The sequence below is a fragment of the Arctopsyche grandis genome, chromosome 13, assembly GCF_051622035.1.
Source record: "Arctopsyche grandis isolate Sample6627 chromosome 13, ASM5162203v2, whole genome shotgun sequence".
NCBI classification, from domain to species: domain Eukaryota; kingdom Metazoa; phylum Arthropoda; class Insecta; order Trichoptera; family Hydropsychidae; genus Arctopsyche; species Arctopsyche grandis.
Window position 1 is genome coordinate 23,078,300 of NC_135367.1, and position 23,748 is coordinate 23,102,047.

General features: G+C 31.8%; 1 protein-coding gene across 3 annotated transcripts in view; it reads left to right on the forward strand.

Moving 5' to 3' along the window:
- LOC143920992 (CLIP domain-containing serine protease B4-like) overlaps positions 1–23,017 on the forward strand; it is a 29,382-nt gene extending 6,365 nt beyond the window's left edge. The window contains exons 1-9 of one of the 3 annotated variants that reach the window (XM_077444065.1): positions 10,175–10,235; positions 10,451–10,553; positions 16,049–16,227; positions 16,321–16,591; positions 16,676–16,966; positions 18,962–19,133; positions 20,371–20,759; positions 21,775–22,081; positions 22,545–22,994. In XM_077444065.1, coding sequence (XP_077300191.1) covers positions 10,182–10,235; positions 10,451–10,553; positions 16,049–16,227; positions 16,321–16,591; positions 16,676–16,966; positions 18,962–19,133; positions 20,371–20,605 — 1,305 coding nt within the window. In that variant the 5' untranslated portion in view covers positions 10,175–10,181 and the 3' untranslated portion in view covers positions 20,606–20,759; positions 21,775–22,081; positions 22,545–22,994. Of the gene's footprint in view, positions 1–126; positions 299–1,021; positions 1,310–10,174; positions 10,236–10,450; positions 10,554–16,048; positions 16,228–16,320; positions 16,592–16,675; positions 16,967–18,961; positions 19,134–20,370; positions 20,769–21,774 lie in introns of those variants that run through there. The other 2 variants (XM_077444066.1, XM_077444067.1) reach the window with 2 other exon arrangements.
- The last annotated feature ends 731 nt before the right edge of the window (positions 23,018–23,748 follow it).

Here is a 23,748-nt window from a genome sequence, read left to right on the forward strand (position 1 = left end):
GTTGCGAATCTATTTAATATACTCATTGCTTTGGTAGAATTGAGGCTATTACTGATTGTTTCCCCTGCAACCGAATCCATTTTCTGCAATAATTTCCAAACCTTATTAAACTGTTTTGATTTTCAGATAATGTTATGGCCATATGTTTACCTTTGAGTAAGAAATTAAGGAACTCAAAAGTCATCGGCTTGAATATGACAATGGCAGGTTGGGGTACAACAGAATTCGTTGAATTCTCTGATGAACTTATTCAAGCTCAAATTCCGATTGTAGAAAATTCAAAATGTATTTTATCTAGGTATAACAAAAATCAATTTATGACATTTAGAGTGTTCAAATATCTTCCTTAAGAGGGCTGTACAACCTCCAATACCTTAATTTTTTTGCCGTTCTTTTCTTCGATATATATATTGAGTGAATGTATGTATTGAGTGAATGCGACAATATATATCAATATATATATTGAGTGAATGCTACAGTTGCGCTTCGACCAGATAATACGTATTTAAAATCGACAAAATCGACGTTTCGTATTCTCCAATTTTTTCCTCCGAAAGTGGACCAATTTTAAAAAAAAATTCATCATCGGTATGAGAAAGATATTTTCTATGCAACTGTGCGCGTATTTTTTTTTAAATCGACCGTTAAATAAGCACGCTGGACTCTTTTCGTGGGTGTAAAAAAGAGGCGATTTTATAGATGTTTGGCGGCTCCTAGCTCCTATAAAAAATAATCAAAAAAATAAAAGCATAGAAGCATGCCAATGGTGGATATATCCATAGCATATTAAAAAATAATTTCTCTAGTGCCATAATTGAGGAAGGGAGAAGTGTAATATGTTTGTATGGACAAGACGCTGGTGTCCAGCCCTCTTAAGATGATAACGCATAAATCTAAATATGTTTAACATTACTTTATTCGTATGTTTATTTATTTATAATAATTCTGTTTTTTACATATATAAATTAATATCATAGCTGTGCCAAGAATGTTATAGGTATAACTTTAATTTACTTTTCAGAGCCAACATTTCTCAAAATCAATTGTGCGCTGGTGGGAATAGCAATTCAGATTCCTGCAGTGGAGATTCGGGAGGACCACTGATGCTAATTCGCCAAGTAAATAATACCATAAAGATGGTTCAATACGGAATTATTAGTTTTGGGCCACAAGCTTGCGGTAACGTTGGACGACCTGCCGTATACACGTACGTTTCCAAATATGTGGACTGGATTCTTGATCAAATTAATAACTAATCAATGAAAAATATTGATTGACTTGATTAAATTTAGCAAAAATGCCGTCGTCTTTCCGCATTATGGTTTTAATAAATCTATCCTTAATGTATTATTTGTTTTGTAGAAAAATAAGATTACTGGGAATCACATATGTACCTACATATAAAACAATGGTGTGCGGTGGAAATTTCTTTGTTTCTATCGCACAACTTAAATTACATTTGCGCGAGTAGGATATTAGAGGAGGCTGTGACGTCATACCGCATCCTTTTGTATCCTACTAGCGCACACCTAAGTAAAGCTGTTCGATAGAAACAGATAAATTTCCACCGCACGCCACTGGTATGTACATATGTATGTAAAAATACATACATATTTACATATATTCATCCTTAAAGGCTCGGCCCGAGATTACTTACAAGGTTTTCAGAGCCCCCGATAATTTTTTAACAATATATTTTATAAAAAAGTTCAAATTGAAGAAAAATATGTATATTTAGGCAAAAACATAAATTTAAATTCAAAATAGGCACGTTTTACAGCCGTGTGTTTGGTTAAAAATGGTTTTGAACAAAAATATTTGAGTATTTTAAGCACCCACTACCTATGTATGTATGTATGTACATCGCATCGTACTAGGAATTCCTTTTATCCTACTTTCTTTTCATTGGGTTGCTTATTATTTTTAAAAAGTACGAAATTATCCATTTAACGCAAATCGGTGTTTTGAGAGAAATGTTTTCGTCATTTCCACTTTTTTTTTCTTTTTTTTTTTTTAAATAATTTGGAAAAATTTTTCTATTGAAAAATCCCGAAAACACAGGAATCGAGCAAAGGGAAAACAACTCAATTATATTTGAATATAAGGGGAATTTTTTTTTCAATTTTATAATAAAAAAAAGGAAAAATGAGCCCCTTGACGCTAAGCACGTGCACGTGCCTGTATGTTCATAGATTTCTAATGAACAGAATTTCTTTGGAGCCTTTATTCTTATTCTTATTAATTATCTACTAATCAATGTATTATATTTATTTAATTACATTTTAAAAAGTAATAATATGTAACTTTTGTATTTTGAATGACAAATAAAACTGAACGAAATTTTCATTTCTTAATTATTTACCCCTGAATGATTTCAGCTTTTTTATTAAGCAAAGTTCAAATTTCCAATTCCCATATATTATATATTTATATAAATATATGAATGTACATGTTTCTACATGTACATTCATATATTTTTATTTATTCAAATATTTTGTCAAAATTATTTCACGTTCATGATAGCAATGCCTTGCTTTTGAAAAATCCTTAAATTCGAATACATATTTGTACATATATTTATTTATTAAAAACAGAAACACACAGTTACATACAATATGAAATATTTTTTCAAAATATTGACACCAAAAAGTTTCATGTTTTTTTCGCCTAAGGAAAAAAAATCTATGATCAAACTTTTGTACATAAGTAAAAAAAAGAGTTGAAAGCTCTATTTAATCATTATGTATAATATCTTTCAAATTAATTTTTGTTCGAAAAAAACAAATGACAATGCTTAAAGTATTTTTCTGGTGAATTTTCGGAGATAAATTTTTCATAAAATTTTCGCAGATTTTCTTATCGCAAATTGAGCACACTATGTACATATTTACATATAAAATGTTTGCGAAATATTTGTAGACACTTTGACTCAAACTATGATAGCACGAATGACTAATGACTTATTTCTTATATAATAACTACATAGTGCTGTACCCGATGACATATGTATGAATCATCGCATGGGTGTGGACGTATTAAGTTATTATTAATAAATAAAAATTAAAAGAAATGTGTCGTCCGGTCATGTGTTCGATCCACACGAGGTTGATTTTTTTTCAAATACCTTTAAAATATATTTAATTTAATATTTATATTTAACTAGCTTTATTACCCGGCTTTGCCCGGGATGTATAAAAAAAATAAAAAAACATATATATAAAAATATATTTATTTATTTTTATCTGTTTTATTAGAAGCAGTGCCCCCGACAGGGGCCCCATGGGGGCTGCGCCCAAGGCGGGGGCCCATCTGGCTGCGCCCCCTGCGCAAAAAAAAAATCGAACGTGTATTTCCCATCTAACCAACGACGGACCCAACCAATGACCACCCACTGGCACATACATTCATACATACATAGCCCAAACATTAGTGTTTTATATGTATAGATTATTTAATTGTTTAATATGAAAAAAAATGGTAAAAACTACCTACCTACATATATATAAACAATATAAAACACCAATAGAAAAATTAATTAATTAAATAAATTTTCAATAAATGGCGGTAAATTCTCAGAGATTTGGCGCCGTCTATTTTCCTAGAGGAAACAGTACATATAGAAGTTTTTTTTATATTGTTATTATATTCGTATGAATTGAAAAAAAACTATTATAGTACGGCGAGCGTTATCTCAGACAGACAGACAGACAGGCAGAATAGCGATTTTATATATATGACTATCTGAACCCGGCATGCGTTGCAATGCCACAATAACGCATGCAATTCCCGTTCCCATTCCCGTTCTTGTTCCCGTTCCCATTTGTCGGGAAAACGCAGGCAGCGAAAACATTTTAAATTATTGCGTTGCAATGCCACTCATTCCCGTTATTCCCGTTTCCGTTCCTGTTTTGGCGATTTTTTTTCACAGTAAGCTTCCCGGACATGCATACAATAAATCCTGAAAGTTCCATCGTTCCATCGTACAATAGCGCATGCAATTCCCGTTCCCGTTCCCGTTTCTCGATGCGTTTCGATAAGTGAATGTTTCAGTTTTAAATTAATACTTAATAATCAAATTAAACTATCGTAAAGTATAGGAACGCATACCTGACAGACAGACAAACATTGATTTATATAGATATGTAGGATTGTTATGAGTGGTAAGTAATGTCAGGTTGGTATGAGTGGTACGTGATGTATTCGTACGTTGGCATGCGTGCACGCAAGTTGGTTACCAACGTAAACATTTCCTTAACTACACACTTGCGCTTCATACTTTCGTCTCGATAAAATCGTAATTACGAATATTATTATTAAGGGGTTTTATCCCGTTTTTTTTCACGGTTATCTTCCCGGACATGCATACAACAAATCCTGAAAGTTCCATCGTACTCGGTTCAGTGGTTTATCAGCCTATTCGAGACAAACAGACAAACAGACAGACAAACATTGATTTTTATTACATACCTTCTTTACGTTTCACATGGCTTTCGTGTCAGTGGTCATTTTTATTATATATTTATTTATTTATTTATTTATTTTATTTTATTTCATACCAGGAAGGCATTACAGGTAAACCCCAATGCGCCTTCCTGGCCAAATTACAAACAATACAGCATTTTTTATTATATACATAAGTCGCTAAATTACGAGACACTGACTTAAACTCGACAATTTAACGAGACATCTATGAATTGTACATAAATTTTTATTGTAATATTTACATTAATCATACTCAAATAGTGGTGACATAGTGGGTAGGAAGGATTTTTAGCCAATTTTTAATCGGGAATCGTTTCAACAATGAAATCAGAGAAAATTGGCAAACTCTGATAGGAAACGATCAACCAGGAGTCACAAATCCTGGTCTGACCAGCAGCATTACAGATATACTCAGAAAAATTCTTTTCAATCGAGGTCAGCTCAAGGGATCGAACTCGGCGCCTCTCAGTGTTAAGCAGAAGCTTAACGACCGAGCCACGCTGCTGGCTATATATATGGATGTATATATATAGAAGATTGTCTAATGCGTGCGTGCGTGCATGTCTACGAAGTACTCGCTGTTAACACCATGCTCCGTCTCTCTTTCTCCCTTTAAAATCGTATAGCGTGGAAAGAGACGTGGCATATCGCTTCGTTCATATGATCGGCCGACAAAAGCAAAAGATTTTTTTTTTAAAAAGTATTTAAGTTTTAAATTATTAATTCCGTTGATCTGAATTACCATATTTTACCGAGTGCACAATTATATGCACACAGGTTACTAGTATTATTATATTTGTATATTTGTAACCTTATAAGCAAATATATTATTTATTTATTTATTTATTTATTCTAAACAGACCATTGTGGCATAACAGGAATTCCTAAAGCGCCACAATGGTCAAAAAATATAACACAAAAAAAAAAACAAAATAACAATTAAACATAAACATAAATACATCCATACATAAACATAAAAAATTGCATTTAATAATAACAGATAAAGTAAAAATATCAAATAAAATATAGCATAAGGAATGCCTTGCACCTACAGCCAGTTTCAATAAATATGTAAGAAACAACTACAAATACAAAACATCCCTGTAAGGCCCAAATGGAAGAGAGTTAATCAAAATTTCACTCATAAATCACAATCAATCATGAAAACAATGATGAGCGCAGACTACCAGATAAATGGGTTAGAGTAATTTGCGACAATTTACGCTCACTAAGGTGGAAAATATCACATTCAGTCTCAGCAGCAACGATTTCATAAAGAAGTCGAATAGCTCTTGGAATAGGAGCCATTCGAAAAAGGACTGTGCGGGCAGGAGGTACAGCCAGCAAATGATGATGTCTACCACGCACATAGTGATTAGGGACATAAAGTCCCAACTGCTCCAGCAACAACGGGCATGACGTATTACCACGTAAGAGCAGGAGAACGAAACGAATTAATGAGAAGTTTCTCCGAAGTTCAAGGGAATTATACCCAAGCATGCCCAAAAGGAAAGGAGTGGGGTAGAGATATGGGTAATACCCATATTCTTTCCTATATAGGAAACTAAGAAATGCTTTTTGTACTTTCTCAATCATCAGAGAGTAATTTGCTTCATGCGGATTCCACACAATCGCATTATACTCTAGCTTACTTCTCACAAGCGAATTGAAAAGCAAGCGAGAAGACAAAGGATTGGAGAATAATCTTGCATATCTCAAAACAAATCCAAGTCGACGAAAGGAAACGTCAGCGACTTTCTTGATATGGTTGTGAAAGGTGAGCTGAGGATCAAAAGTGATACCCAAATCGACAATAGATTCCACACGCTTCAACAAGACGGATCTAATGGAATATCCGTGACAATAGAGCGAATGTGCACGTCCATAGCTCATAATTGCACATTTGTTTAAATTAAGTTCAAGGCCTAAACTAGAACTGAACTCCAAGACAGCGTTAATATCAGCTTGAAGGAGAGAGGCTTGCCTCTCATCCTTGACAGCAAAAAATAATTTAACGTCGTCAGCAAACAAGAGACATGATGCATTACATAAAACTCTAGGGAGGTTATTAATAAGAATTGTAAATAGTAATGGGCTTAAAGTGGACCCCTGAGTAACACCAGATCGAGTAAAAAATGAAGGAGATTCATTAAGACCATATCTAACAAATTGCTTCCTATCACTAAGATAAGAAGCAAAGAGTTTAAGAAGACGCGTTGAAAAACCCACTTCAGCTAACCTGATCAAAAGAGCGTCATTATTGACTTGATCAAAGGCTTTACGAAAGTCAAAGTAGGCTACATCAACTTGCTGACCAACGTCAACTTTAGACATGATCAAATGTGTGAAGCAGGCGAGATTAGTGGTAGTGGAACGACATGGTGTAAAACCATGTTGCTCATCACACAATAATATTTTAAACTGCGCAAGAATCAAACGGTGAAGGATGATGTCAAAAATTTTGGGAAAAATTATATAGCCCCTCTCCCTTATGGGGACCGTGGCTTGACATTAAAAAAGGTCAGATATAAAATCAGGGTCATTCACATGTCAAAATACAAAAAAATCATTTTATTCGGTTTCTGAAATATGTATAAATATTTGATTGTGAATACCTAAAAAAAAACATTACTACACAAATACATACATACCTGTACGTACACATGTTCGGATGTGTAAATGAATTTTTGCAAGGATTTTTCGAACAGTTTCATGATATTTTTTGTATTATTTTTATATGGTATTGAAATGCATGAAATTGAAATCTTAGTTAAGTAGCGTTTTTATTTTTAATACTTTGCCATAATCATTTTTGCATTGACCTTTCCACTGACCGTTTGATAATTTTTTTTTCTCATTCCATGCATGCGATGTTCGGAAATGTAAATCGTTCATATTTTAATTTCTGTTAGTATTTATTCGCTTTTTATTTGTTTTCGTTTAAAACCAAATTTTATTAATATTACGGTTTAATATTTAAATAAATACCAATGAACCATTTTGTATAATAATACCAATGGACAATTTTGTAGATTTCATAAATCAAAAAATCGACAAAAACGGACTTTTTTTTCTTCTCCAAGCTTTTCAACATATCAAGGGCACTTCAAATAATAGTAGAAAATACAAATAAAAAGTTTTTTATTTTTATTCATTTAGGTAGTGACTCATACTATTTTTTTATTAATTCATCACTAATTTCACTGTAGCATACATCATAAATAATGTCTTTTAATTCTTTTATGGTTTTTGGTTTCTTATCTTTAAATTTTTTGCCCATTATGCTCCACATATTTTCGATTATATTTAGATCCGGACTGTTTGCTGTCCATTCGATAGAGTTTATGCCAAAAATATTGTTGCGTAGGGGTGGGTGGAGGATCCAAGTAAAAGGCCAACAGTCGTTTCACAGCATTTATTGATGATTAAGGAGATACACACACTGTCACTGCTCAGTCCAGAATGACATGATATCGCCTACGTACCGCTTTATAAGGGATAGATCTCTCAGGACATCTTCGACGTCTAATTTGTTTACCTATTGTTAAGGTCACGTACGGATATGTCTTCCCACGACACGGTACAGGTCAATTCTGCGAAAGGACCAATACCAGCCAACTCGGTCGCCATTGTTTAGCCTACATGCACTTAGCTTGTCGCTAATCCTTAAAACCACTTACACCGGTCACACGGTCTCTCAGGACGCTACCCGGCCTAATCCTATCGTAATTACTCGGCGGCTCTTTTTAGTATACGTAACACTATCTTTATATTGCTCGATCTTTAAAAAAAACCAAATGGTGATATACCAATACATTAAAAATAATTAAAATTAATTGTGAAAACAATTTGAATACTCTCAAATTTTGATGGATGCGTCGGTGCTGAATCATCTTGAAAGACAGGATCCTCAACCATTTCCGTTAAGCCTTCTAATGTAGGGATAACGCCTTTGTCGATAATTTTTTTATACTCCTGTGAGTTGACGATCCCATCTACATAGTATAATGATCGACCCAACACCGTACCGTGTGATGGCCCCCCATACCATACCATGTTGAATGAATCAGGATGAATTTGGATTCATCTGAAAAAGTAACTGTCCAATGTTTATTCTCTTTGGCCCACCGAAGACCAGTATACTTGATTTTCTTCGTGAGGAGGGGTTTTTTGCACAGCGCCGTGAAAATAGCCCAAGTTCTTTAGTTTATATTGAACTGTTCTAAGGCTAACCATTTTTGCCAACTTCAATGAACTCAGATCTAATTTCTGGCGCAGTTTTGAAACTGTTTTGAAGTGAGATTCTCTCGTTCGTCACGAGAAGTCCGTTTTTTTTGACATTTTTCCTCTTTCGGCAGGTATTGGGTCCATTTTTTTTTTATACTCTTAGTAAATATAGTTATTTTAGGTTGACTGCGTCCCAATTCGTCGAGAAATTTCCGCAAAATAATAATTTTCCTCCCACAAAGTGAAAATTTTTGATTTCTCGGCAATCGACAAAAATTTCATTTTACGCTCAACATTCAGAACACTAAAAAAAGACGAGCACTACTTGAAAGTCTGGGAGAAATTGATTTTAAAACTTTTTGACAGCAATACGTTGAGGTATGCTGAAAACAATTGTATAGGCTTAAAAATAGCCTTGCAAGAAACTGAGACCCAACAGGGCGGACAATGGGTCGATTCGGTAAAATTTATGACCCATGCGCTTCATCTTGCGCGGAGTGTATATGTACATTTTTTAATTGAAAACCTTTCGAAAGATCCTCGTATATGCGCAGACATATGTATGTATATACTATAAATATAAAAGCCGACTACTGACAAATATGTTACTAGTAATCGGTCTGTACACCCTGTACGTCATTTTATAATAAATTCAATTATTAAAATATATATTATTATATGTACATATTACATAGTATAATGTGGAAAAGTGTTTTCATCCTCTTTGTAATCCTAAGTATTGGAAGAAATTGTAAGTATTTTATATATTTCAAACGATTCATAATATTGATATATTTATACACATCAACATATACATTTTTCCAAATATGGTAACAAATAAATGTTTATAATAAATTCAGTCACCCTAAACGATAATCGCATACTTGGATGTCGATTAGGTTAAATTGAATCACATTAAACGTTGATTTCTTCGAATCCCATCTATTTAGACAAAATGTGTAAAATATATACATAATGGGGCAGCAGCTATTGGACTGATTTTTTCATAATTAAAAACATTATAAAGAATATAACAATTAAGTAAAATGTGTACACACGAAAAAGTTTGTTTACATCAAATTCGATTACATATATTGAATGCGATAACTTTCAATCAATGACTATTATATAAATCAACGATTTATTCCATTTTAATGTAATCAATTTTTCCATTTATCAGATTTGATCACAATAAACGTTGATTGCATAGAATTAGATTTCGTCAGATTTATCGTATTAATTCCGATCACACATAGAGACATGTAATACTCGTATCATAGTCTTTTGACAATAGTCTATGTATTGTAAAATGAATAATCACATATGATGAATTAATATATTTTTGGTTTTTAGCAATTGTTATAACATCTAATACATGTGAAACAGAATCTGGTGAGATCGTAAAGTGCACTACATTGGATAAATGCTCTTATTACAGAAACCTCTTGAATAATAAACCTATGAATAGCAATATGATTGGAATATTTCAGAAAGCAAATTGTGGGTATGAAGGAAAGAACCCAAAAGTGCGTATGCGTTTGAGATTTTCACTATAATCTACATATGTATTTTGATTTTTAAATGCTTATATATATATATATATATATATATATATATATATATATATATATATATATATATATATATATATATATATATATATATATATACATATATGTGTATATGTATATGACGCAATAATATATAAAATAATAACAATACTCTATTTGCACATCCTTAGTTATGCTGTCCAATTGAAAACAACTTCGTGACTGAAGAATCTCTGCCAACAACGACAGAATCTCAAAAGGTGGTCGTCAACTTTGAGAGTAAATTTGGTCGTGGTAAGGAAAACTTTACATCACACAATGAAGTTGAAGATGATCGCATAACGTTCCTTAATAATACCCGATGTATTTATTTATTATATACTAGTGGCTTTACCCGGCTTTGCTCGGTATTTGTAATATAATCAGATTAAACATGGCAAAACAATCTAATAGTAAATATTTATTTGATTTTTTATTTAATTTCTTTGAATCGAAAAAAATAATATTCAACGATATCGATATCGTCTTCATTTTACGATACTCTCAACTAAAACTTACAAATGTACATAGTTAAAAAGTCTATTTCGAAATTATATATTAGATTAATTATGAATTAAAATTTTTAGATAAGTAAATAATCAGCTGATAACTAAAAATAAAACTATCACTGTTTGATCTGTGTACATATGTATATTAAGCTTGTATTGGTTAGAAAGTTTGTTTTGGAGGAATAAACAATGAAATTTGAGGTTATGAGTTGCTGCCGGAAATATGTATACTCATTTATGCCGGGAACCTTACAGTTTAGAATAGTTTATTAATACTAAGATTGCTTTAAGAATAGTTTATCAATGTATGATTGTCCATAAATGAGTTTATGTATTTACAGAAATGAACTTTTCAATCATCTGATAAATTAAATCAGCTGATAACTAAAAATAAAACTATCACTATTTGATCTGTGTACATATGTATATTAAGCTTGTATTGGTTAGAAAGTTTGTTTTGGAGGAATAAACAATGAAATTTGAGGTTATGAGTTGCTGCCGGAAATATGTATACTCATTTATGCCGGGAACCTTACAGTTTAGAATAGTTTATTAATACTGAGATTGCTTTAATGATTTGCTTTAAGAATAGTTTATCAATGTATGATTGTCCATAAATGAGTTTATGTATTTACAGAAATGAACTTTTCAATCATCTGATAAATTAAATCAGCTGATAACTAAAAATAAAACAATCACTGTTTGATCTGTGTACATATGTATATTAAGCTTGTATTGGTTAGAAAGTTTGTTTTGGAGGAATAAACAATGAAATTTGAGGTTATGAGTTGCTGCCGGAAATATGTATACTCATTTATGCCGGGAACCTTACAGTTTAGAATAGTTTATTAATACTAAGATTGCTTTAATGATTTCCTTTAAGAATAGTTTATCAATGTATGATTGTCCATAAATGAGTTTATGTATTTACAGAAATGAACTTTTCAATCATCTGATAAATTAAATCAGCTGATAACTAAAAATAAAACTATCACTGTTTGATCTGTGTACATATGTATATCAAGCTTGTATTGGTTAGAAAGTTTGTTTTGGAGGAATAAACAATGAAATTTGAGGTTATGAGTTGCTGCCGAAAATATGTATACTCATTTATGCCGGGAACCTTACAGTTTAAAATAGTTTATTAATACTAAAATTGCTTTAATGATTTGCTTTAAGAATAGTTTATCAATGTATGATTGTCCATAAATGAGTTTATGTATTTACAGAAATTAACTTTTCAATCATCAGATAAATTAAATCAGCTGATAACTAAAAATAATTGTATGTGATGTATGTATGTAAGCTTATTGTAAAAAACTAAATGTATTTAAGCTTATTATAAATCATATTAACAATTAGATACATATCTCGCAGATAAAAATCACTGAAGAGATATACAGTGAAATGTCAGATCTGACATATTTGGACAAAAATCAATATATATCGTGTATTAAATTACATGAAGCTAGACGCCAAATTTGAAATTTATATATACATATGAGAGTTAAAACTATAAATATTTAAATATTAGAGATAACGAGAACCTATAGAGCAAATTTTATAAAATATAGAGTGAATTGTAGGCGTTTAAACAATTAAAATCTGATATGGCCATATCACGGCGAAAAGGTAGAAGATAGAATATAGTAGCTTGCCGTCACCGTCATAGACGTCACCGTACACTAGATTTTGGATATTTGATACGCATTGTATACGATATTTTATCTCCAACGTAATGGCAGACGATACATTAACGTATATTGATGACCAAAATGAGCAATATGGCAACGTATGAAAACGATCGGATAAGAGATAAGACATATAAAAATTACCACTAACACGAAAACCATGTGAAATGCAAAGGAGGTATGTAAAAAATTCTGAATTACTGGACTGAAACTTTTTCGGTGAATTTTCAATTTTTATCTGTGTGCTTTTATTTATGTGTACGTTTAACACCGTTCCCTGACTAATCATTTCTGTTAAATTTTCATGAAATATAATACAAAAGATTTCCTTTTGATTTCTATTAACTGAAATGAAATCATGACATGATTATCTTTTGCAGATAAAAATGAATTGATAAATTTAAAAAATAATAATTGTGGTATAAAATACACGGCTTATTTATTTATTTATTGAAAAATCAACAGACAAAATATATAGAAATGCATAAAAATAAAGTATAAATTTAACAAAATAAAATAACATCCGAGCCCAATTATCGATTTTTAAAAATTATGTACATAAAATGGTACATAGAGATAAAGAAATGGAAAAGAAAAGAATACAAACTAAAACATGAAAAAGCATTACTAAATAGAACAGTACATAACTAAACATTAAGTGATATAATATTGGATAAATACTATATATAAAAACGGACTGTCGCTAAATATATATATTTGTATATTTGTATATTTGTATATTTGTATATTTGTACATATGTATATATGTGACGGACGATCAACCATCAACCAGTATGGGGAACAAATTTTTTTTTTGTGCTCTCCTGCTTTCAGTTCTTTTGGAATGTGAATTATAATTGTCTTAATCACCTTCTATAGTATACTAATGACATATAATTTAGCACTTTTATATATATATATAATTACAAACAAACGTCTATTAAAATACTATGTTCAATGTAGAAGTGGAATTTAGAACTAGAAATAATAAAATTTCAATTGAATAACAAATGAAAAGTCACACTCAAATTAGGCTCACTGGTAATTTTACAAATTTTTTTTTAAATCATAAAGATCGACTATGAATGTCAAACTTCAATTTATCTAACCACAAGTTTATCACAATTTATCTTACAAACCAACTTATCTAACCACAAGTGTTCTGACACATCGGAAAGTTCGATAAAATGTGTGATATCTAAACATAATGATAACGGGACAAAATACGACATTCGTATGTTCAAAAACGAATTTTTTAACGAAAAAAACGTACAAGAATTCAATAAAACATGTGATAACGAAGATCTATGTATACCTGTTCTTTGACATGTTCATAAATAAATATAAGGTAGGCCAGTCTAATTGAAATTTAATCGTAAATAACAAGCTCTGTCATAAGAGCTTTCGAATACTTACTACTAATAAGAAAACAATGATTTTTTTCACTGAGCAAGTGTATGAATTTACTAGTAAACGTGTTGTCCTGCGTGCACTATTATTAGATGATTTTGACGATGCATACACCTCCTAGACAATGTATTTAAATATGTATTAGCAATATTTACATTCTTACTGTAACACATACATATATGTATAATGTAATTATTCTTTGAAATCGTGAGTTATTTTATACTTCTATACAATGAATATTTTGATGAACTGACTCTTTAATTTAAAAGTTACTGACCAACTGAAAATTAATAACAATTTTGTTGTCTGTAAAAAAAACTAGTAGAACTCATCTAATCAGTGGCGTAGCTAGAAAAATTTATCCCGCCTGCGATAGTTACCAAAGAAACCCCCCCCCCCCCCCCCATTTTTATTTCAATGAAATAAATTAACTTTTAAATATCCCTCCTAGCATATGCATATTAGGGTTTCTGATTTCCCGGACTTTTCCAATTCCCGGGACACGGGACGGAGCCCGGGATCGTTCCCGGGATTCCCGGGATCCCGGGACACATGTAAAATACTTTTTTTTCAATTTAATATATTTTTTATTAGTAAAAAAAATATGTATTTATTTACACAACAATACATAATATATCTATTAACTTGAAAATATGTAATTATAAAAGTAGCTTCTTAAGAATACTAAAATATTTAAATGAGAATCCGAAAATGTAATTCTAGATTTGGTACAAAAATTTCCAGCAATGGAAAAATCTCTTTTATTTTTGGTCGAAGTTGGTTTTATTGTTAAAATGGACGAAAAAAATTTTTACTAACCTCTTCTTATTTTAATTTATCGGTTTTTTCTTCTGTCAGCATGTATATTTTAATTTATTTTTTAAAGTCGAGGTTATTTTTATTCACGTTATTTTGTCTTTGATAACTCCTTATTTAATTCTTCACTCATCGTCAAACACAATTGTTTCATCTTCATCCGAATCTAAAAGAGTTTCTTTCATTGTGGAATCGTCAATACAAGAAGGATATACTCGCTTCATAATAGTTTCACCGTAGGATATATGTATGTACATTCGCTTTTATTACAACATTTAAAGAATGTTTTGTTTGGTATAAAATCAGAATTTTTTCAAAATTTGTGTTAAAAAAATCATTTTTAGGCTTCTTATTTTTTGGATTTTAATTTTTGAAAATATTTTACGATTCTTTGTGTATTTAATTTATTATTTCCCTTCGTGCAGTCGTGAACATGTTGTATGTTTTCAAGATTTTTTTAAATACAATTCCCGGGATTAAAGATAAGAATTCCCGGGACACGGGACAACAAAAATTCCGTGAATTCCCGGAAATGTCTGTCCCGGGTCGACCCAGGTCAGAAACCCTAGTACATATGTATATTTAAATATTCTGTAATCACATCTTTTAAAGGCCTTTTTTGAACTCATTCATGTTAACGTTGCAAGTTCACCAAGTCAGAATTTTTTTATATATACTTTTGACCCTCTTAGTGTCTTAATTGTGTGTTAATTTTCCTATATTTTATTCATAGCTTTGGTTTTTTATTTTTTTTAATATATTTATTGACATTTGGAGATCCTCCCGAAGACTCTTCTGAGCCTAAGGGCGAAAATACACTGCGAGACACGCATCACGTGTTTTTTGGCACATGTAAAAAAACGCAAGCATGCATAACCATTCCTGAGGCCCGCAGTCCCAAAATCACCCTCTGGAGTGTTTTCGGTGATATTTTATTCTTGTATTGACATAGGCTTGACAGTGATTCCCATATTTAAAAAAAATGTAGGAGAAGCTTGTTGAATTAACAATGAATTGGGAACGTCCTTCCTTGACTGAAGTCACGAAGACGTATTGTGCCGTTCCCTTCAGTGTGTTTTTGCCTTAAGGGCTCGCATGCACCGCACACCCTCGCGTCATAGTAGTTGCGCCACTGGGTCTAGATGTGAGTCTAAAACTCCGATACAAATATAGCAATTTAGCAATTGAATCAATTTATTCGATAGTTGGTTTTGAATTGGATTTTATTTGACTGGGCTCTGGAACCAATTCTTCTTTGTTTGTTTATCATAAGAATTATTAATTATTTATATTATATAAAATCTTCTCATTTTAATTTTATTAGATGATGATGCATCCGAAAGTTGTACAACAGAATGGAATACTGAAGGGGAGTGCGTTTTACTTCCCAATTGTGACCATTACAACGCAATATGGAATGCTGCAAAAGCAAGCAAAAATTTAAGAACAGTAACAAATCAACTTGCAAAAGTTCGCTGTGGTTTTGTCGATGGAATTCCATTGGTGCGTTAAAACGATTCATACTACAGAACTTTAAATACACAGCACGAGATATATTTACATTTGAGCTGAATTTTAACTCATTTCATTACATAGGTGTGCTGTCCTTTCCAAATTATGTCACGTAATACAGGATTATCCGGATCTGCCAAAGCAACAACGAAATCCCCCACGACAACATCTACCACAACAACAGAATCTCTCAAAACAACAATATCTACCACAACGACACGAAAACCTAATATTGAAAATAAATTTAATATTTTGCCATCAAAATGTGGAGAAATTGAAAATGACCGCATTACGGCAGGCAACAAGACGGGAATTTTTGAATATCCGTGGATGACTCTTATTGCCATCCCACCAGGTACACACTGATCCTAAATTTTACATTCTTCACACAATTTCATCCGATACAATATTATAATAAATCTGTTTTAATTATTTCCAGAACCAAATCTAGAAGCAACGTTTAATTGCGGTGGCTCCATAATACACGAGAGATACATTTTGACAGCTGCACATTGTTTCAAATTCTCAAAACCAACCAAGGTTCGAGTTGGTGAACACAACGTCAAAACTGATATAGATTGTGAAGGAGAAGAAGATGATCTGGACTGTGCATCACCACCACAAAACATTGACGTAGAAGAAACAGTGATACATCCAATGTACAATAAGCCCAGGAAACAGAACGACATTGCCCTCCTCAGATTGAAAACCCCTATAGATTTTACTAAAAGTAAGAATTTTAGCTGTTATGAATCTTTTCAACCACTTTTTTTAGTTGCTCCGCTCCGACATCCACATATGTATGTACATACATACATATTTAAGTACCTGACACACCCAACTCCGCTCCGTGTTCCGAATAGTCATAATAGAAAACATATTATTTATCATCTTTATTTTTTTTCATATACATACGTATATATGTGAAGTTTATTTAAAGATTATTTATTTATTATTAAAATATTTAATATATTTCATAAAAATACATACATATGTAGATACATATTAAATATAAATAATACTACATGGTGCGCATAAGGTTGTCCCAAAGTGCCATAGTATCAAGAATAGAGAAAATAATCAATAATAATATATGACCCGTTATATTTGAAAGTGGCAAAAGTCAAATTTTCAATTCCAAAAACACTATTTGACAAATTGTTAACATTATTTAAATTCGATATGTCCAGAATCTCGGAAAAGCAGAATAAACGTTTTATGGTGCGTACCCGTTAAGCCAACGAAAGCAAACTTAGTTGGAACCACTAGCGTACAAAATATCGAAATAAAAACTATGTATCGAAAATCAAATTAAAAATTTTAAATTAATTATCAAAATTAAAACTATAATTATTATATTGAAATTTAATTCAAATATCGAAATTTAAAACAGAATATACACAATTTAAATACATTTTCGAGATAGAGCTAAAATAAGATCATCAAACATCATATACAGTTAGTTCTCGACTTACGATGTTTTGACTTACGACCAGAGAAATATTATAATTTCTCTCCTTATGGGCGAAAACAAATCTTATTATTTTTTAAAAATCGTCACCTACATCCACTGTCCTTTTAGAAAAAATTATATGGCATCATGCTTCGGCTATATATGGTTGTGTGAGTTGATTTGAGAGTGTATATGTATGTGTATGAATGCATTCCACTCGTGTGTCGGCAATGTCAAAGAAAGAAAAAATCAGCACAGAGATCATTTTTATCAGAAACATCAAACGATGCTTGGGTGCGAATAGAGGAATTATCGCACGATGCTTGGATTTCGAATCAGTCAAAATCTCGAGTTCGAATTTTCGCATGATCACAAAACATCATCTATTGTTACTACGTACATAAATAAAGTAATATGTATGTATACATATTAACCAGCAGAATAGACTAGTGGTTAGCATATAATTCTTTGAACAGATCGGTCACGAGTTTAAATTCCACTGGTTTCTGCTGGCCAGACCTTGGATTTGTGACTCAATGTCGATCGTTTCCTATCAGAGTTTTCCAATTGATCTGATTTTCATTGAAGCGGTTCCAACAATTTGGCAACCTTACCCATTTTCTCGCAAAATCTCGAGTTTTCAGCAATCTCGAATTTCGCTGAATTGTATAAAATGCTGCAAATTTACAATTTTGACCATGAATGTCTCTGTGGATGTTAATTGATATGTATTTACACTGAATTTCGCTGAATTGTAAAAAATACTGCAAAATTGCCAATTTGACCATAGATGTCTCTGTGAATATTAATTGATATGTATTTGTGTACTTTGTATAATACTAATAATATTTGTATCAAATGTACAATGTTTTTGGCCTGGAAGGCGCATTGGGGTTACCTGTAAGGCCTTCCTGATATAAATTAAACATTTAAATAAAAATAAAAATATTAGATATATATAATACATATACATACATATGTATGTATATAATAATCTTTCGTTAAACAGAGCTGTAGTTTAGCAGGCCTATAAAACATCAAATATTGTTTTTATCATAAATATAAAAACAAATCAAAAAAACGCATACATTTAATTTTTGAATGAAATTCTAATTAAAAAAAATGTAACTCGTTGCTCCGCTTCAGAATTGAATTGAGGCTATTATTGGTTGTTTTTCCATTACCAACTTTATTTTTCTGACAATATTTTACAATTTATAACTTGAAACAGTTGGATCTTTTTAAACCTGAATAGCTTATTTTGATTTTCAGATAACGTTATGGCCATTTGTCTACCTCTGAGTGAGAAATTAAGGAACTTGAAAGTCATCGACATCGACATGATAGTGGCAGGTTGGGGCATGACGGAAAACTTTACACTCTCTGAAAAACTTCTTCAAGCTCGAATTCCCGTAGTAGCAAATTCCAAATGTGCGATCGGAAGGTATAATAAATTACATCTATTGTATTATGAAGTCTCTAGTATTATGAATATTTAAGACTAAGTTTCATAGAACACAGTTTGGCGAATGCTCTGTAGGCAATAAAAATGTTGGCTCTAAGAAAATTATCCAAAAGAAGTCATTATACATACCATTGCTTTAAGATCTAATTAAGATGATATTAAATGATAAAATGATAAGATGATAAAAATGTTATCAAACCTAAACTAGAATATGCTTTTAGCATATGGAATCCTCATTTCAAAAAATATGCTATATGTATCGAAAGGGCACAAAGGAGAATTACAGAGATTCTTTCTGAACTTAAATCACTTTCTTAAAACGAAAGATTTAAAAGAATGCATCTCACTACACTGGATACGAGAAGAATAAGAGGCGACTTAATCGAAGTCTTCATAATACTAAATAATCATTATAAATGTCATAGTATGTCCAATATTTTTACATTCAACGAAAGCCCTCACCTCAGAGGTCACTCGCTTAGACTCCAAAAAGAAAAATCGAATAAATTGATCAGAGATTCCTTCTTTTCAGAGTGGTTTCAGTTTGGATTAGTCTTCCCAATGAAATTATAATGTAGCGTAGGGGTGGGTGGAGGATCCTAGTAAAAGGCCAACAGTCGTTTCACAGCATTTATTGATGATTAAGGAGATACACGCACTGGCAGTGCTCAGTCCAGAATGACCTGATATCGCCTACGTACCGCCTTATAAAGGGTAGATCTCTCAGGAAGTCTAATCTGTTTACCTATTGTATAGTCACGTATTCGGATATGTATTTCCAAGACATTAGGTCTCCCCGTACCGATTCTGAGAAAGGACTAATAACGGTCATTGTTTAGCCTAAATGCACTTAGAGTCCAGATATAATCCTGGAAGTAAATTCAAGCACTTAGTTAATCCGTTAACAGATAACCCTTGAACGGTCACATAGTCTCTGGGATTCTATTCGCTTAATCCGCGGCGTACGTAACAATAATTTCTGATAATCGTAATAAACTTGATGCATTTCTTAAACTTAAAGGATTTCTGTAATTCTTCTTTCCCAATATCTTATTTCTGTTTCTTGTTTACTTTTTTCTCTCTTATTTTTATGTATGCATTTTACTTTTTTTCTCATTTAATTTACATATGTATACGTATAAATCAATCTCCTTGGATCTATCAGCTTTGCCGCCTCCCCCAAGTATATTAAATAAATAAATAATTTAATTTGCAGAAGAACGATGTCTGAAAATCAGCTGTGTGCTGGTGGAGAAACTAAAGCAGATTCCTGCGGAGGAGATTCGGGAGGACCATTAATGCATGCTTCTGATGTCAATGGTGTGACGAAGATAGTTCAACAAGGAATAGTTAGCTTCGGATCAATCGCATGTGGTACCATTGGAGCCCCTGCTGTCTACACCTACGTCGCCAAATACATAGACTGGATTCTGAATGAAATTAAAAATTAAAGTGCAGTGCATCTACCATATGTATATTATCGTTACTAGCTTAGTGATACTAGTACACAGCTATTTCCAGAGAAATGTAATATTATAGAAGTGGATTTAGGTGTTATATTGTTGTCAAGTGACGGTTGTCCACAGACAAACCTAAATAATTTTAGCATCAGTCGTATTTTGCTGCGTACGGACCAAACCAACGACGGTTTTGGGCCAACTTTTAAAACCAGTAGCGTACAAAATATCGAAATCAAAATTAAATTAAAAAATTGAAATTTTATATCAAAATTAAGCTAAAGAGCAAGATTGAGCTAAAATTAGATCATCGTTGATGTTTTTAATTACAACAATGTTTTGAATTACGACGATACGCATTACAACCAGAGAAATATTATAATTTCTCTGACTACGAGCGAAAAAAACCTTGTTGTTATTTCTTAAAAGTCTTCACGATATACTACTGTGTTTCGGCCGTCGATGAAACATTTAACAAAAAAACTGTCGGTGATTTGTCAAAGGGTTTTTTTTTCTTTCGTCGAAATAAAATTAGTAATCACACATTATCCGATAAATTTTACCTCTGAGATGAATTTAATTATTTGATTTATTTCGGTGAGAGAAACAATTGAAGACATTATCCGATAAATTTTACCTCTGAAATGATTTAATTAATTGATTTATTTCGACGAGAGAAACAATTGAAGACTAAAAAAATTTCGATTGATGTATCGACAACGCACCGGATTGCGACGACCGCTCGGTCACCCATACTAATACATGATATATTCTCAGTAACTGTGCATTACGGGGAAGAAAAAATAATAATTCTTTGATTTTTTTTCGATCTTAGTGCGTATCTTCGTAAGTCAAAACATTTTAAGTCGAGGATTACCTGTATGTGATTGTTGATGATCTAATTTTAAGTCAATCTCGAAAATTTATTTAAATTGGGCATGTTCTGTTTTAACTTTCAATATTTTATTTTAATTTTAATATAATGATTATAATTTTATTTTGATATTTGAATTTAATTTTAATATAATAATAATAGTTTTAATTTTGATATTTAATTTCAATTTTTAAATTTAATTTTTATTTCGATATTTTGTACGCTACTGGTTTTATCCTGCTGGTTAAAACGTTGGCCTAAAATCGTCGTTGGTTTGGTCCGTACGCAGCATTTGACGCTTGGTGTTCGACGTATATATGTCCGATAAAAACTTATCTGTTTGTTTATATTACTCGCAAGATGGGCAAGCATCGGTAAAAATTGCACAATACAATAAAAAATGCCCAATAAACAACATGGGATACATTTTTATAAGTAAATTGTATTCGTAGCGTATTTATAGAGATGTACCGCGTAAAATTGACAACAATTATTTATTCGTAAGGGCCCCTCTATTCTTATTACATCTCTCTGGCTATTTCAGTTCATAAATAAATAAATTTTATTTTAAACTATAAATTGTAAGCGCCACTTATGTTTCAAAACTAGAAGCGGATGACGAGCCTGTATCTGTAGGTATCCAGTATACATATTTGCACTATGTCCAAATTAGGACAACGCTAACAGACGATCACAGACACTCAAAACGCTCACAGGCATATAATTTAATTTAAGAATATCACAAACACGCCAGACACATGAATATATAAGACGTTCCAGTTGATTTTGTACCAGTATGTAGGATCATTGGTTATGTTCGTCCGTGAGAACTTTGCGTGTCCATGTTTGTCTGCGAGTGCTGTGCGTTTTCCGGACAAATGTATCAGAATTTGGACGGGTTATTATTAAAGGGCGGATAGAAAGTGTGCTTTTTCCAGAAATCGGGGCGTTTTGGGTCTATTTACAAAGCTAGAGTGCAAAAAAAAGGTTCTTCATAAAATTTAACACAGCACAGCGAACAATTAACAATGAAAGGCACGCTTCCTATCCACCCTTTAGTTATTATAGTTGCGAATAAAGATAAGCGTTGGATAGATGCTTTTCATATAACAATAGACCGCTCCATTACTGTTCAAAGCAAGGGAGCATGGTTTTTCTAAAAAATTGACAGTGAACCATTTTTTGTGCGAAAATCATCCACCGAACGCTGATCTTTGGCTTTGAAACATGAAAGTAAGGTTCACACAATATTTTAAAACATTCATACTCACAGTGTGTTTCATCATATATATGTATGTATATGCAAGAACTTGGTTCGTGGGATTGCATTCTCAATGAACTGATATGGTGAGAAGGATGAAATCAATTATATACATCCTCCCTTTTACATATAGTGTATTAGTGTATTAATTCGTGTTTTAAATTAGTGAATTTAATAATAATGAATCATGTGAATAATAATGATGTTTCATGTATTATATAATTGGGCCAAATAAAATCAAAACTTATAAAAAGCTTATTTTTGCTACATTAATTACTGTGTATATTATTAAACTTTGAGCTATACATAATTTGAAGAAAAAATGCAGTAAGTGGAAATTTTGAAGTGTAAAATTTGGCGACGGTGAATCGATAAAAGGTTACGGGAATAGTGTAACAAAAGGTAAAAATACAGGTAAAATTACTCTGAATTTAATTACACTTCGTTGTAACCTGTATATGTATGTATCGCACCAAAACTTGGTATCGGGCACTAAAATTCTTATAGACATGACGAAATTTTTTCTCAAATTTTTAAGTTGACCGGAGATGGTACCTCCCTTTATAGGTATCCTCTTTTTTTTTAAGTTTTTGAATTCAATTATCTCCCAAACCGCTGACTGAGTCGGATTAAATTCTTTTTACATGTAATAGAAATAATAATATCTATAACCTTATATATTTTAAATATTTTTATCTGAACCGGAAGTAGTAGTTTTACTCTAGAGAATCGAGGTTTTTCTCAAAAACCTTTTGGTTTATTGAACTGAAATTTTATATCTAGAAGTTTAAGCGTAATAGCAAGTTATGGATAAAATTTGGTAAGCATACCTCAACCGAAAGTGGCAGTTTACTCTTGTTCGATTTATCATCCACTATTTTTTTCGACCCTTTAAACATGTGTGATCTTCACGAAAATAATTTCAAGTATAATTTTTGTATTAATGTGATAAAAATAAAAAAACCACTAAATTTAATAAACCGGAAGTGGGTTTTTCTCCTC